The 13,189-nt window shown below is 31.8% G+C and overlaps 2 protein-coding genes and 1 pseudogene across 2 annotated transcripts; 1 reads left to right on the top strand and 2 right to left on the bottom strand.

Moving 5' to 3' along the window:
- Positions 1 to 714: 714 nt before the first annotated feature.
- Positions 715 to 1,437, bottom strand: LOC18605378 (21 kDa protein pseudogene; annotated as a pseudogene).
- A 4,225-nt stretch (positions 1,438 to 5,662) lies between these two features.
- Positions 5,663 to 6,756, top strand: LOC18605376 (Plant invertase/pectin methylesterase inhibitor superfamily protein). Its single transcript, XM_007038356.3, has one exon. The coding sequence runs from the start codon at positions 5,814 to 5,816 to the stop codon at positions 6,417 to 6,419; it is 606 nt and encodes a 201-aa protein (XP_007038418.3). The 5' UTR covers positions 5,663 to 5,813; the 3' UTR covers positions 6,420 to 6,756.
- Positions 6,757 to 10,333: 3,577 nt separating this feature from the next.
- Positions 10,334 to 13,123, bottom strand: LOC18605375 (endoglucanase 8-like). The gene is made up of 7 exons (XM_018117479.2): positions 12,908 to 13,123; positions 12,159 to 12,566; positions 11,969 to 12,061; positions 11,690 to 11,887; positions 11,494 to 11,599; positions 10,959 to 11,122; positions 10,334 to 10,672 (listed from the first exon to the last, which is right to left on the bottom strand). Exons 1-7 carry the CDS (start codon positions 13,121 to 13,123, stop codon positions 10,334 to 10,336), a joined length of 1,524 nt encoding a protein of 507 aa, XP_017972968.1.
- Between the last annotated feature and the right edge of the window lie 66 nt (positions 13,124 to 13,189).

Genomic DNA, 13,189 nt, shown 5'->3' with positions numbered 1-13,189 from the left:
TTATTAATGGTTAAGATCTATTCTAAAGAATCCAGGGTTGGTTTCTTGACACTTGGGGTTATTTCCTTGGATAAAGATCTTGTCTATTCAAATAAGAAAGCAGGGAAGGCTCTGTCACAGAATCAACGAAACAGAGCAGCCGACAAGAAAAAAATCTATACTTTTTTGCATAAGCCAATACAGCAGCTAAATGAAAAGGCTGCTTAACTGACTGAAAAGTGAAAACTGTAGGCTCCATTATATAAGTCAAGAATAAATTTAAGCTTTGCAAATATATTTCTGAACTGCCAACACACATTTGAAGTCCATTATACATGTGCTTATGCGTAGAGCAAGAATGTGAACAGTCATCCGTCAAGCAACGTCAAGTTCATAGAATTCCTATTTCAATGATAATATTAATACTAACATGGCACAAACATATTTAATCATGAAAATTAAATGACATGGATCATTATAAACAACTTACTTCCTTGAGAAAGATATATTTACAAATTGATATAGAATTTTTGAAATAAATATTATATATTAATAATTTCAATTTACATGACTAGTAATTTTGATGAAATGAATTTTTTTTTAATTTAAACGGAAATAATATTGGTACACACTTTCTTTCACGTAACACACGTATACACGTACACTTGTTTTTCCCTTAGTTTGGAGTCTAATTCCATGAAAGAAAAGAAAAAGGACGCTAATAAGATTCTATTCCTAATAAGAGAGTTCATTGATGAAGGCCAATGCATTGCTGGTTAATTGGGCGACTCTGGCAATATTACTCCAAATAGTGTCTTTGATTTTGTCATTCATTGCTTTCCCTCCAATCCCATCCATGCAAGTATCCTCATTGATCAAAGCAGCACTAACCCAAGTCTGTATATTCCTCATTTTCATCTCAAAGTCAGGGCCCTGTAGATCCTTCATTGCTGCATTTGATTGGTGGAGCTCATCTACAGAGTCTCTCATGGTTTCCACACAATCCGCAACGGCAATAGCTTCTCCAGGCTCTTTGGACAACTTTAAAGCCAGGTTTGAAGTTTATTGCGCACCGTTCAGGCTCACGGACAAAGCAGCATTGGCAAGTTCCCTCGGGCTAGTCTGGATGGTGCTAGCATAAGCTAAGAGGGTCTTGTAACATATCTCCGGGTACATTGTTACCTTAGAGGAAGTTTTAACAAAATCAACATTGGATCTCGATTGGGGTTCTAGCCTAGTAGCCGTGGAAGGATATGTAATGCAGATGAATGTGAGGGTGATAGTGGATGTAACTGTAAGGGCATGGAATTGGAAATAATCAAAAGATCCCTTCAGCTCCTATACTCTTTAATTTTGTTCAATTTAATCTTTAAACTCAAAATTGAAGTAATTTAGTTTCTTAATTTTGAAAATTACGTCAATTTAATTCTTCCCCCTAACGATATCTAATTTTGCCATTAAAGAATAATATCAACACTGATGTTAGCGATGACATGTCACATTTTGATGATATTGCGTTGAAACGATGATGTAGCACGCCACATGGCACCAAGTGATGATGTGGCACTGACATGCTGACATGTCAGTGCCAAGTGGCAAATTAAAAAAATTTCAAAAAAATTTTATCACGTCATAGGAATTAAATTGAATAAAAATATATAATACATGGACTAAATTGAACAAAATTGAGATGTTGAGGGACTAAATTAAAATTTTTTTGAAAAGTACAAATCTTTAAGTAGATTGTTAATATGCTTATTAATAAACCAAATATCTAAGTGTAAAAGATTTATAGTGTTAAAAAATATATATATATAAATATTTTTTACTTGATTATTTGATTTCAGAATATGTAAATTAATTTATCTTTTTTACAAAAATTAAGTTTGAATTCTCCTTCTATAAAAAAATTTAGAAAAAATCTCATACCTAAAGTCAAATTTAGATAAATAACTTGCATTATGTTAAAATAAAATAATATAAAATGACTAAATATGTTGATTTAGTTACAACTTTCACATTCTTTTAAAATTATTCAACTCTTACCCAATTTACCTTTTATTTAAATTTACTCAAATTAGCAAAATATGTTGATTTAGTTACAATTTTCAAAATTTACAAATACATATTCTTTTACAATTATTCAACTCTTACCTAGTTTACCTTTTATTTAAATTTACTCAAATTTCTTATAAAGCGAAATTATTTAAATTCAAATACCACAATCAAATTCTGCTAAATTTAAAGTTAAATTATTAATTTGAATTTACAAAAAATTTGTTAATAAAATAAAATGGTATAAATATTTACAGTTATATTTAACTTTATCAACCATAAATGCAATCTTTAATATAAGAAATTTTAACTTAAAAAATATAACTTGAAATATTAAACAAAATAAAAACATAAAAAATAAATAAAAAAATTGAAAGGGCAGAGCTTAGATTTTATGTTTGTAATAAGAGGTTTGTCATATTTAAATTAAACAAGTCAAAATAAAGAATTATTTTTATAATTATCTCTAACTTCATATCTCTGTTCTTCATTTTTTTTAAAAGAACAAACTAAATCAACATATTTTGCTAATTTAACTTTAGCTCAAGTAAAGTTAAAAACTAAGTTAAATAAATTTCAAATTTTTATACTATTATAAATAGAAGAAAAGAGAATTTATTTAGTCATTTTATATTATTTTATGTTAATGTAATATAAATTATTCATCTAAATTTAACTCCAGGTATGAAAGTTTTTTCAAAATTTTGTTTATAGAAGGAGTATTCAAACTTAATTTTTGTAAAAAATATAAATTAATTTACATATTTTAAAATCAAATAATCAAGTAAGAAAATATTTATATATATTTTAACATCATAAATCTTTTACACTTAAATATTTAACTTCTTAATAAGCATATCAATAATTTATTTAAAGATTTATATTTTTTAAATAATTTTTTCAATTTAGTATCTTAACATCTCAATTTAATTTAATTTAATTCTTGTACTATATATTTTTGTTCAATTTAATCCCTATGACGTGATAGAAATTTTTTTGTAAATTTTTTTAATCTATCACATGGCACTGACACATCAACATTACCACGTCATCGTATAATACCATATGACATTGTCACGTCATCGCTCGCATGCCATGTGATATGTCACGTCATCAAAATGTGACATGTCAATACTAATGTCATCGTTGATGTTAGCGTTAATATCATCTTTTTACGGTAAAATTAAATATCTTTAGGAGAAATGACTAAATTGATATAATTTCTAAACTTAATAGATTAAATTGTTTTGATTTTGAGTATATGGACTAAATTGAATAAAATTAAAAAATATAAAAATTGAAAAATTTTCTTGACCAATTGGAAATAGGATAGCTTAAAAAAAATTAAAAATTCCATTGAAATATAAAAGCTCAATTCCTTCAATCGATGTGGATAGAATGGAGAGACAGTGGTCCTAATATCGAGGAGTTAAGTGCAGAAAACCGGCTGCAATCGGGAGGGGCAAACAGGGGCGACCTCCGTCAATTATTGAATTGCAAAAATGAAATCCACTCTTCGAGGAAATAAAGAGAGAGGATAGGACCATAGGGGTGATTCACATGTATTGAAATACGGAAGATATGATAAAAAAATGTTTTTCCGAGAAAGAAAAAGACTCGTGCACTGGAAGAGCTGGCCGTTAACCATCCCCTGCGGTCCCTGAACTGTATAATAAGTTCTTATCTAAACTGCTATAAAGAAAAAGTCATACTATACACTTAAATAAGCCACTTTTGCACGTGAGGTGAGATTCATCAAGAGAGAGTGACTATCTCCAATGCAAGTATTTGTATGGAAAATAGAGAATAATGATTCATGGCAACTAATATAAAGAAATGATCAAGCAAAGAAGAAATGGGTAAAGCAACACAAGCAAAAGAAAGAGGATGGTATTATTTGAAGCCAGGGCACAATGAATGACCCTCTTATAAATCAAGGATCTGCTTGACTCTTGGGTTGCCTGCAATTTGTAAATTAACACAGCTGCAAAATTACATCCACTCTCCTGAGAGGATATATGCAAAAAGAAGGACGTCCATGATTAAGGAAATTAAGAAGAAAAACTTTGTAACTTAGACATCCACATCTAGCTAGACTTCAATCTTCTTTAAAGTACAATAATATCCTTGTTTAGTTTAATGAGCCCACCACGCATGACTTGCACAATTAAATATTCAAGCTAAGATGATAATAGTGAATGTGAAGGAAATAATGTTTGGCAAGCTTTGCAGTGGGCCTTTCTCCGGAAAAATATCTGCTACTACATTTGTACACACCACTTAAGTTTTCTTTTTACCACAATGTTTATTACTTATTTCTAATTTCAACTCAAACAGTAGAATGTCCCAGCCTTTTTGGCGGGCCATATTGTCTGTCAAACCCGTGATGCTAAGTCGCTATTGAAATTACGAAAAGCTGGTGATGCTTTGAGGACGTTTTTCACATGTTATCTTCATGCTCTGTTTTAGTTCATACTATGGGATGGTTTGATATCATATCATAAGAAGCATTCGATGTAAAATTAACTAATAATACATGAACAGTTTAAAATTTTTTTACGAAATGGAAAGAAGTTTTTTTTTTTTATGGAATATCTGTAACGTTCAAAATCAAGCCATACAGAAAATGACCTTTAATGGTGGAAGGTAGACTCAGTATTTTCTACAACAACAAATGTTCTTGAATGACCGTCTAGATTTAACTTTCAATCAACGTCCGATTTCTAAATCTAACCCTGCTCCGTAATTGTCGAGTAGACAAAGATTTTCTAATTCAAACAATCCAAGAAAACTGGGAAATCCTTTTGACCAAGGTGATGCTAATCTTGAAAACTAGTAAACTGCAACGGAAAGAGAAAGCTAAACCAATCAGACTGCCATGATAATGGTCTTGATAACTATGGGCAACAGCTTTTCTAATTCTCTCTGCATGTAGCCGACTTGCAGGTGTCGCACAAGGATAACGATAGGCGACTCATCTGACCAAATGGCGGAATGGGTGCGTGTGAACCCGGCGGCTGAAGCCTTGAAGCCTCTTTCGTTCGTTTTTAAGGCCCCACACAAATGCATTGAAGGTAAGCTCTTTTGATCCTTCGACTCCAAATACTCTGATTCAGACTTTTTCTCACCATTTTATTTTGGTTTGCTTGTGACCACACGTTGTCATTTGCTCCCACTTGATTTGCCATTTGACAAGGAAAATTGGGCCACATACAATTATGCTAGAAACATTCAAGTTGGTGGTGCTAACAACGTACTTTGTGCATATTTTTTTCTGAGGTCTGCAAAATAATATCTTCAACAGTTAGGATTGAGAAGAGTCAAGACTCAACAATTGCAAAACCGTGCAAACAGTAACTTTTTTTTTTTATGTTTAGCTACAAGACAGTAAAGGGTCATATCAGATCACTGGTGAAACATATTTTAATTGTAATAAAATTTGGATACTTTTAGTGGTTGAGCACAAATTTGCCTCCAATTCTCTCTAATCACGGATTATAAGCCATATTATTTGGTTCCGGAAATGTCCCTTATGGACCCCTATCGATTTACTCCGCCAATTATATCAGGAATGCAAGACTAACCCACATTGGTATCTTTTTTCCCCTATAAATTGGAGGCGTCTCCCTTCCCATTTACTCCACCAATTATACCAGGAATGCAAGACTAACCCACATGGGTATCTTTTTTCCCCTATAAATTGGAGGCGTCTCCCTTCCCATTTTCATCATATTCCAATAGCTCTTCTTAGTCTTTAGGAAAGAAAAAACATTAGAGATATGGAAGGCACCTTCTGTAGTCATTCTTTTAAATTCCTTCTCATTCTTCTTGCCATTAATTCTTACATAAATTTTAGTTCAGCTGGTAGGCAAATTGCCCCACAGTCCAGCGCTGAGTTCATCAGAACCTCTTGTAGTTCAACGACTTACCCAAAACTTTGTTTTGAGACTCTCTCAACCCACGCTAGCTTGATCCAAACAAGCCCTCAGCTCTTGGCCCATGCAGCCCTCAATGTGTCCCTTTCAACCACCGAATCAACCTCCGCCATGATGGTAACGCTTTCCAAAAGCCATGGATTGAAGCCAAGAGAGGCGGAAGCCATGCAAGACTGTGTGGAGGAACTGAGCGACAGCATAGATGAGCTCAGAAAGTCAATAAGCGAGATGGGTCAGGTCAAAGGCTCCAATTTTGGACTGATGATAAACGATGTACAGACTTGGGTTAGCGCTGCTCTGACAGACGAGAGCACCTGCAGCGATGGGTTTCAAGGGAATAACATGAACGGGAATGTGAAGACGGCTGTGAGAACCAAGATTCTGAGAATCGCTCATTTGACAAGCAATGCCTTAGCTTTGATCAACAACTATGCTTCTCTTCATGGTTAGCTAGCCTTAACCAAGAACAGGGGTAGGCATGTATACTATATTAATTGAATTTAGAAACTACGTGTGCCATGATTAAATGTAATGTATGCAAGCCTAGATGTGGCTCTGAGGTAGGGCATGGCCTGTTGTTATACGGATATATGTGATCATGTTGTCACATGGTAAAATTTATGTGGCGCCTCTTTAAGATACTAGTGTCGGAGTCTTTGAGATTTATACTGTGCCGTCTTTACAGATTGTTTTACTTACATTGCTTTGTGTAGAATCATATTGTATCCTCGTCGAAGATTAATTACAATTGATGAAGCCTCTCTTGTAGTAGAGGTTTTGGTTGGAATATTGATTTGAAGCGATTCCTCTGTTTTGTGTATTTCTTTTCTTATTTTGTCCAATTTCCAAAAGCATTCTACTAACTTAATAAATTATGATTTACAAGTTAAGATTAAATATTCAAATTTTCATAATCATTGCGAACATTAGCAATATTAGTATATTAGGGTATAAGCTAAATACTGTATTTTTTTCAAAAATTTGGGAATTGTTACTCGTGTATATTTAGGAATGTCTATGGTTACTTTATAATCAAGTACCTTGCATCACTCAAACAGATTAAGATTAGGATACTCCATAATCAAACTCAAGTAGTAAAATTATTATTAATCACGGGTTTGGATAGGATTTAGATAATGGTTTTAGAGTACTCAATATACGAATTTGATTATATTAATATTAAATTTTAAATATATATTATTTTTTATTTATAAATTTCTTATAATTATGTAATATTTGCTAAAGTTCATTAATTGTTTTAAATATGAATTTAAACTGTAATTTTTTTATGAACTAATTATAATTTATTAATTTAATTTTTATTAATAATATACATAAAAATTGATTTTAAATTTATTTTAATCATATATTTAATGAATAGTATTTAAGATATTCAATTACATGTTCGAATGACAATTTCAAAATTTAATAGATTATTTATAAAGTTCGAATACCTTATCAAATTATCAAGTTTGGATTCGAGTATTTAAAAAATAACGAGTACCTTATACATTAAAATTTATATATATATATATAGACACTAATTGAGATGATATTTAAAAAAATTTATAATTAAAGAATTATCTCTTCTTAATTTTAATTAATTTTATTAAATACTTATAAACATTTACTAACCCAATCCAAAAACAATATGTATGGAAAAGAAAGGGCAGAACAAGAATAAGAAAGAGAGGGAAAGAAGGTAACTGTTAAGAAATTTCCGTCAACACATGCCTATTCCTGATTGACAAGACAAAACAGTTGGATAAAAAAGAAACGCTGAAGTGGTGCATGTGTCGATTAAGTGGGGAGCTTTTTACGTTCTATGTTTCGTTTAAATCCACTGAGGGAAAAAGTAGTCTAATGTTGTTAACGGCTATAACGTTTATTACTGTACACGTGGACGTGGTTTTTACTCATTGTGTTTCCGGAGGACTTTGTTTCGGTCTTATCCTGATTGTATGCTATACATTTTGTCGGACAACTACTCATTCCACTTCCTAGTCTGGGCCCTAGCCGTTGTTGGCCAACTCCGCCATCGTACCTAACTGGGTCCAGCGGATAGCGACTTTTTTTTTTGTTTCTTTTGAGAAAAAAAATTCAATATTTTTTTTTCATGGCCTATCTAAATCAACCCTTAGCCCAGCACAAATCCATGCCCAGGAAAAGGCCGTCCTTAGTGGGCTCTAATTGTAAATCCTGGGCCGGGCAGGCAACCTGGAAAGTGTACAACAAATGTCTTTTTATGAAACATGGAGATTAACCACTAATAAACAATGGTCAAAAAGCCTATTTCGTCTCTTAACTTTTTAATTTTATCCAATTTAATTTTTATATTTAAACTTAAAATAGTTTAGTCTTTTTATTATAAATTTTTTTTCAATTTAGTCCCTCTTGTAATGATATCCAATTTTATCTTTAAAAATAATGACGTGAGCATTGACATGACACATTTTGATGATATGGTATTAAGATGATGACGTGACATGTCACGTGACACCGAATGATGATGAAGTAATGCCACGTGGCACTAAAATGATGATGTGGCAATGTTGATAGGTACTGACATGCTGACATGTTAGTGCCACATGACATATCAGAAAAATTTTCAAAATAAAAATTTTTATCACGTCATATGAAATAAATTGAACAAAAACATATAATACAAGGATTAAATTAAACAAAATTGAGATATTGAAGGACTAAATTGAAATTTTTTTTTTAAAAATATAAATATTTAAGTAGATTATTGATATACTTATTAATAAGTCAAATATTTAAATGTAAAAGATTTTTAGTGTTAAAAAATATATATAACTATTTTCTTATTTAATTATTTGATTCTAAAATACGTACATTAATTTATCCTTTTTACAAAAATTAAGTTTGAATTCTCTTTTTATAAAAAAAAATTTGAAAAAATTTCATACTTAAAGTCAAATTTAGATGAATAACTTGCATTACATTATAATAAAACATTATAAAATACTAAATAAATTCTTTTTTCTTCTATTTATAATAGTATAAAAATTTAAAATTTATTTAACTTAGTTTTTAGCTTAAAGTGAACTTAAATTAGCAAAATAGGTTAATTTAGTTTTTTCTTTTAAAAAAATGAAGAATGAAGATATGGAATTCGCAATCATTATAAAAATAATTCCTCGTTCTAACTTACTGAATTTGGACATGGCAAATCTCTTATTACAACCATAGAACCTGAGCTTCACTTTTTAATTTTTTATTTATTTTTTATGTTTTTATTTTGTTTAATATCTCAAGTTATATTTTTTAAGATGAAAGTTTATAGATTAAAAACTGCATTTATAGTTGATAAAGTTAAATATAACTATAAATATTTTTACCATTTTATTTTATTAATAAATTTTTTTTAGATTCAAATTAATAATTTAAATTTAAATTTAGAAAAATTTGATTGTGGCATTTGAATTTAAATAAAATTGTTTTATAAGAAACTTTGAGTAAATTTAAATAATAGGTAAACTGGATAAGAGTTGAATAATTTCAAAAGAATGAGTATTTATAAATTGTTAAAGTTGTAACTAAATCAACCTATTTTACTAATTTGAGTTCAGCTTAAGTTAAAAACTAAGTTAAATAAATTTTAATTTTTTATATTATTATAAATAGAAGAAAAAAGAATTTATTTAGTCATTTTATATTATTTCATTATAACATAACGCAAGTTATTCATCTAAATTTAATTTTAAATATGAAATTTTTTTGAATTTTTTTATAGAAGGAGAATTCAAACTTAATTTTTATAAAAAAGATAAATTAATATACATATTATAGAATCAAATAATCAAGAAAATATTTATATATATTTTTTAACACCATAAATCTTTTACACTTAAATATTTTATTTATTAATAAGTAAATCAATAATTTAATTAAATATTTATATTTATTTATTTTTTTCAATTTAATCTTTGAAAATCTCAATTTTGTTCAATTGTCACATGTTAATGCCATAACAGCATTATTATGTCATCATTTTAATGCTACGTGGAATTGTTACATCATCAAAATGTGTTACGTCAGCGCTAACGTCATCTTCTTTACTAACAAAATTAGATGCCGTTAAAAAGAGAGACTAAATTAAAAAAAAAATTTAAAATTAAATAATTAAATTGCTTCGATTTTAAATATAAGAATTATATTGGATAAAATTGAAAATTGAATAAGTCTTTTGACCAATAAACAATAAACTAGCTCATGTTTTATTGAAAATAATAAAGCTCTAAGTGATGGGAATGCTTTCAAGTGGGCCAGGACCCTAACAAGAGATGCATAATCACGTGGTTGGCTCCGTTATCTTCAGTCTTTTTATGCAAACTATAAAACTATATAGCTTGGGGGTTTGGAAATGCTTTGAAATAGGCCAGGACCCCAACAAAAGGCGCATTAATGTAGGTAGTTGGCTCTGATTGTGGAGCATTCATCCGGTTATCAGGAAACTGATCCTTCTCATCTGGTCCTCCAACGATAGCTCCTGTAAGCAAGTTAGGATTTGGATTTTTGGTTTGGAAGTAAGGGGTTCCATCCTTGCATTTGATGTGCTCTGGATGATTACCAATGGATGGTAGAGAAGCAGCCCGATGATGTATTCTCTGAGGAAACTTCTGGCCAAATCCCACCATGTATGACATACTCAGTGGGTTCTTTCCCAGTATATAATCCACCTGCATCAGTTAATTGTAAGCTTCCACCATATTGGACTAAACCAACATTCTAATGCTTAATTGGAGGGGCAGCATCCTGTTCAGACTTCAGACTTCATATCTGAGACCTATTTTTACAATAAAGCCTACTCATATATAGATGTCTTTGAGCAAATTTGAAGAGTCCGGCTGTCAGACTAACATAAATAAACTGACATTCATGGGAATGATGGAACTGTTTTTTGGATTTAAATGAGAAGTATAAATATGTAGAATTCTAAAGAACCTAAGATTCATGTGAACATACCTGGCCTTTTGCAATTTGCTCGAGCCTAGATGGTTCCGCATTAACATTACCACAAGGAACTGCTCCATTGTGTTTTTTCAGATATTGAGCGTAAACAACCAGAAGAAAGGACAAAGATGTGGCATGCTGCATGTTGCTTCCACCAGGTTTGAACAAAAGCCCACCTACCATTTCTCATTTGGAAGTCATCACCCATTAGCCAGGTATCAGTAAGGCCAAAACTAAATTCTAAACCGACAATTAATATTGAAACAAAATAAAAGAAAGGCTGCTCAACACCAGCATTAGAAATTAGTGTTAGTCTAGAACCAGACTGCAATTTGTTGAAAAGAATTTGAGGATCAGTAAAAAGTTTCTAGGAAATATGATCGTAATATGTAGGTAGTCTGGTTTATAAAAATGGATTCAAACTTCAACGTCAGCCTCCTTTTCTTCCAAATCAACATAAGAGCCTATAGGTTTTGTAAGTTCAATAAGTTATTAGTTACAGCCAGCAAGATTTGGTGATGTAAATTATAAGCCCATGGCAGGCTACCTGGAGAGTATGAAACAGATTTGGAAGGCGATTCTGGCAACAGAGTGCACACAAATTTCCCCGCTTGGAGAACATAGGGATTTGAATTGTTGGAGTTCATTACCAACTGCAAAAACAATCAAAACAAAAGTCTAGATTGTGGTATAGGAAGAATGGTTTTTTAAAAATCAAAATGAAAGGAAAATTAGATTATTACCCCGGAAACAAGAACATTTATACCGGCGTACTTTGCATCCCATCCAAATTCAGCAAAGCTAGCACTAGCTTGTAACTGACCATCTACAAGCGTCGTGACTTTCTTCGGCAGACGTGGAATGTTCCTTTGAAGATAGTCCCAGTACTTCTGTTCGTTTGTCACCTTAAACAACCATGCTGCTCCCCATATCAGTTCGTCCTGTAAAGAGAATAGTTGGTATTAGAAGCGAGAATGAATCTCCCGATGAACCTTTCTTAAATTTCTCGATTGCCTTCGTACCACATAGCCATCGTAATCACAATAGAATGGACACACTCCTTGGCCAACACTGTCTTTATAGTTCCCCCGAAACATATCCGCGAAGTCAAAGACCTAACCCGCACATAACAAAGCAGTAAAGTTATTGACCAAAAAAGGTTGAAAAGAATAAAAGAACGAAAGAAGAAAATATTCAGCCTCATGATTTTACCTGCTTTGCCCTATTGACAAGTACTATAGAGTATTTCTTGTCAGCGGACTCGAAGACCAAGGAAGATGCCGCAAGTGCAGCTGCAGTCTCGGCTGATACTTCAGAGCCAGGGTGGGTTTGATTAACCACGTAACTGGTTCTTGGAGTGTCCATGTCTTCGGGCCTTTGCCAGCAATTATGATCAGCGTTAGGATCACCAACGGCGGCCGTGACTTTGCCAGGGAACTTCGTGGCCTCGAGCAAGTAGTCTGTGCCCCAACGAATGGAATCCAGTGCATATTGCAGGTCTGAGCCCATAAATTGGCCAAATTCGATTACGCTCCATGCTAGCATTGTTGTTGAGAATGCCATTGGAAAATTAAATTTCACGTTGTCACCGGCATCGTAATAGCCACCTACTAGATTCATCTGAAAATCAAATCACATTTTTAATTTCGTTCAATATCAAAATAAAAAATATCATAAAAGTATGAATTAGTTTTATTGTAGAATTTTATTTAACATTCATGAATCCTAAAAGATTAGTCCATACAGAACTTGTTTTCAATTCATTTTTTCAAAAGCACATTACAAATTCAAAAAATTTAATTTGTACCTATTCCACGCAATTGGTATACTTTTCTTTATGCATCACATAGGTTTGTGCATACTTTTTAAGGTTCTTGTACCAGATTGCATTATATGCTATGCTAAATCAGAATCCACCAATAGCTATACAATAAATAATGGCGTAGAAATTAGAGACTTACACCAATGTCAAAACCATCACGAAGAGCAGAGTCCTTTCTCCAATTCATTCTTTGGTTAGGTGGAAGCTTTCCTGACCTCTGCCCTTCGAAGAATAAAATGCACTTGGACAATGCATCGCCATAGTTCTGTGAAGCAACTCTGTCAAGCATCGCCATCCCTAATAACAATAACAACGTTAGTAGAGTGATCATACTGTTACGTTCGCCGCTGGCCATTGCTCTATTCTCTCTGAAATCAGTCTGAACCCAATTCTTTGACTCTCTATGCGATATTCTGATCAA

The sequence above is a fragment of the Theobroma cacao genome, chromosome 3 (genome assembly GCF_053813885.1).
Source record: "Theobroma cacao isolate CCN51 chromosome 3, ASM5381388v1, whole genome shotgun sequence".
NCBI classification, from domain to species: domain Eukaryota; kingdom Viridiplantae; phylum Streptophyta; class Magnoliopsida; order Malvales; family Malvaceae; genus Theobroma; species Theobroma cacao.
Note: the sequence above shows the minus strand (reverse complement) of the source record. Positions and strands in the feature narration are given on the sequence as shown.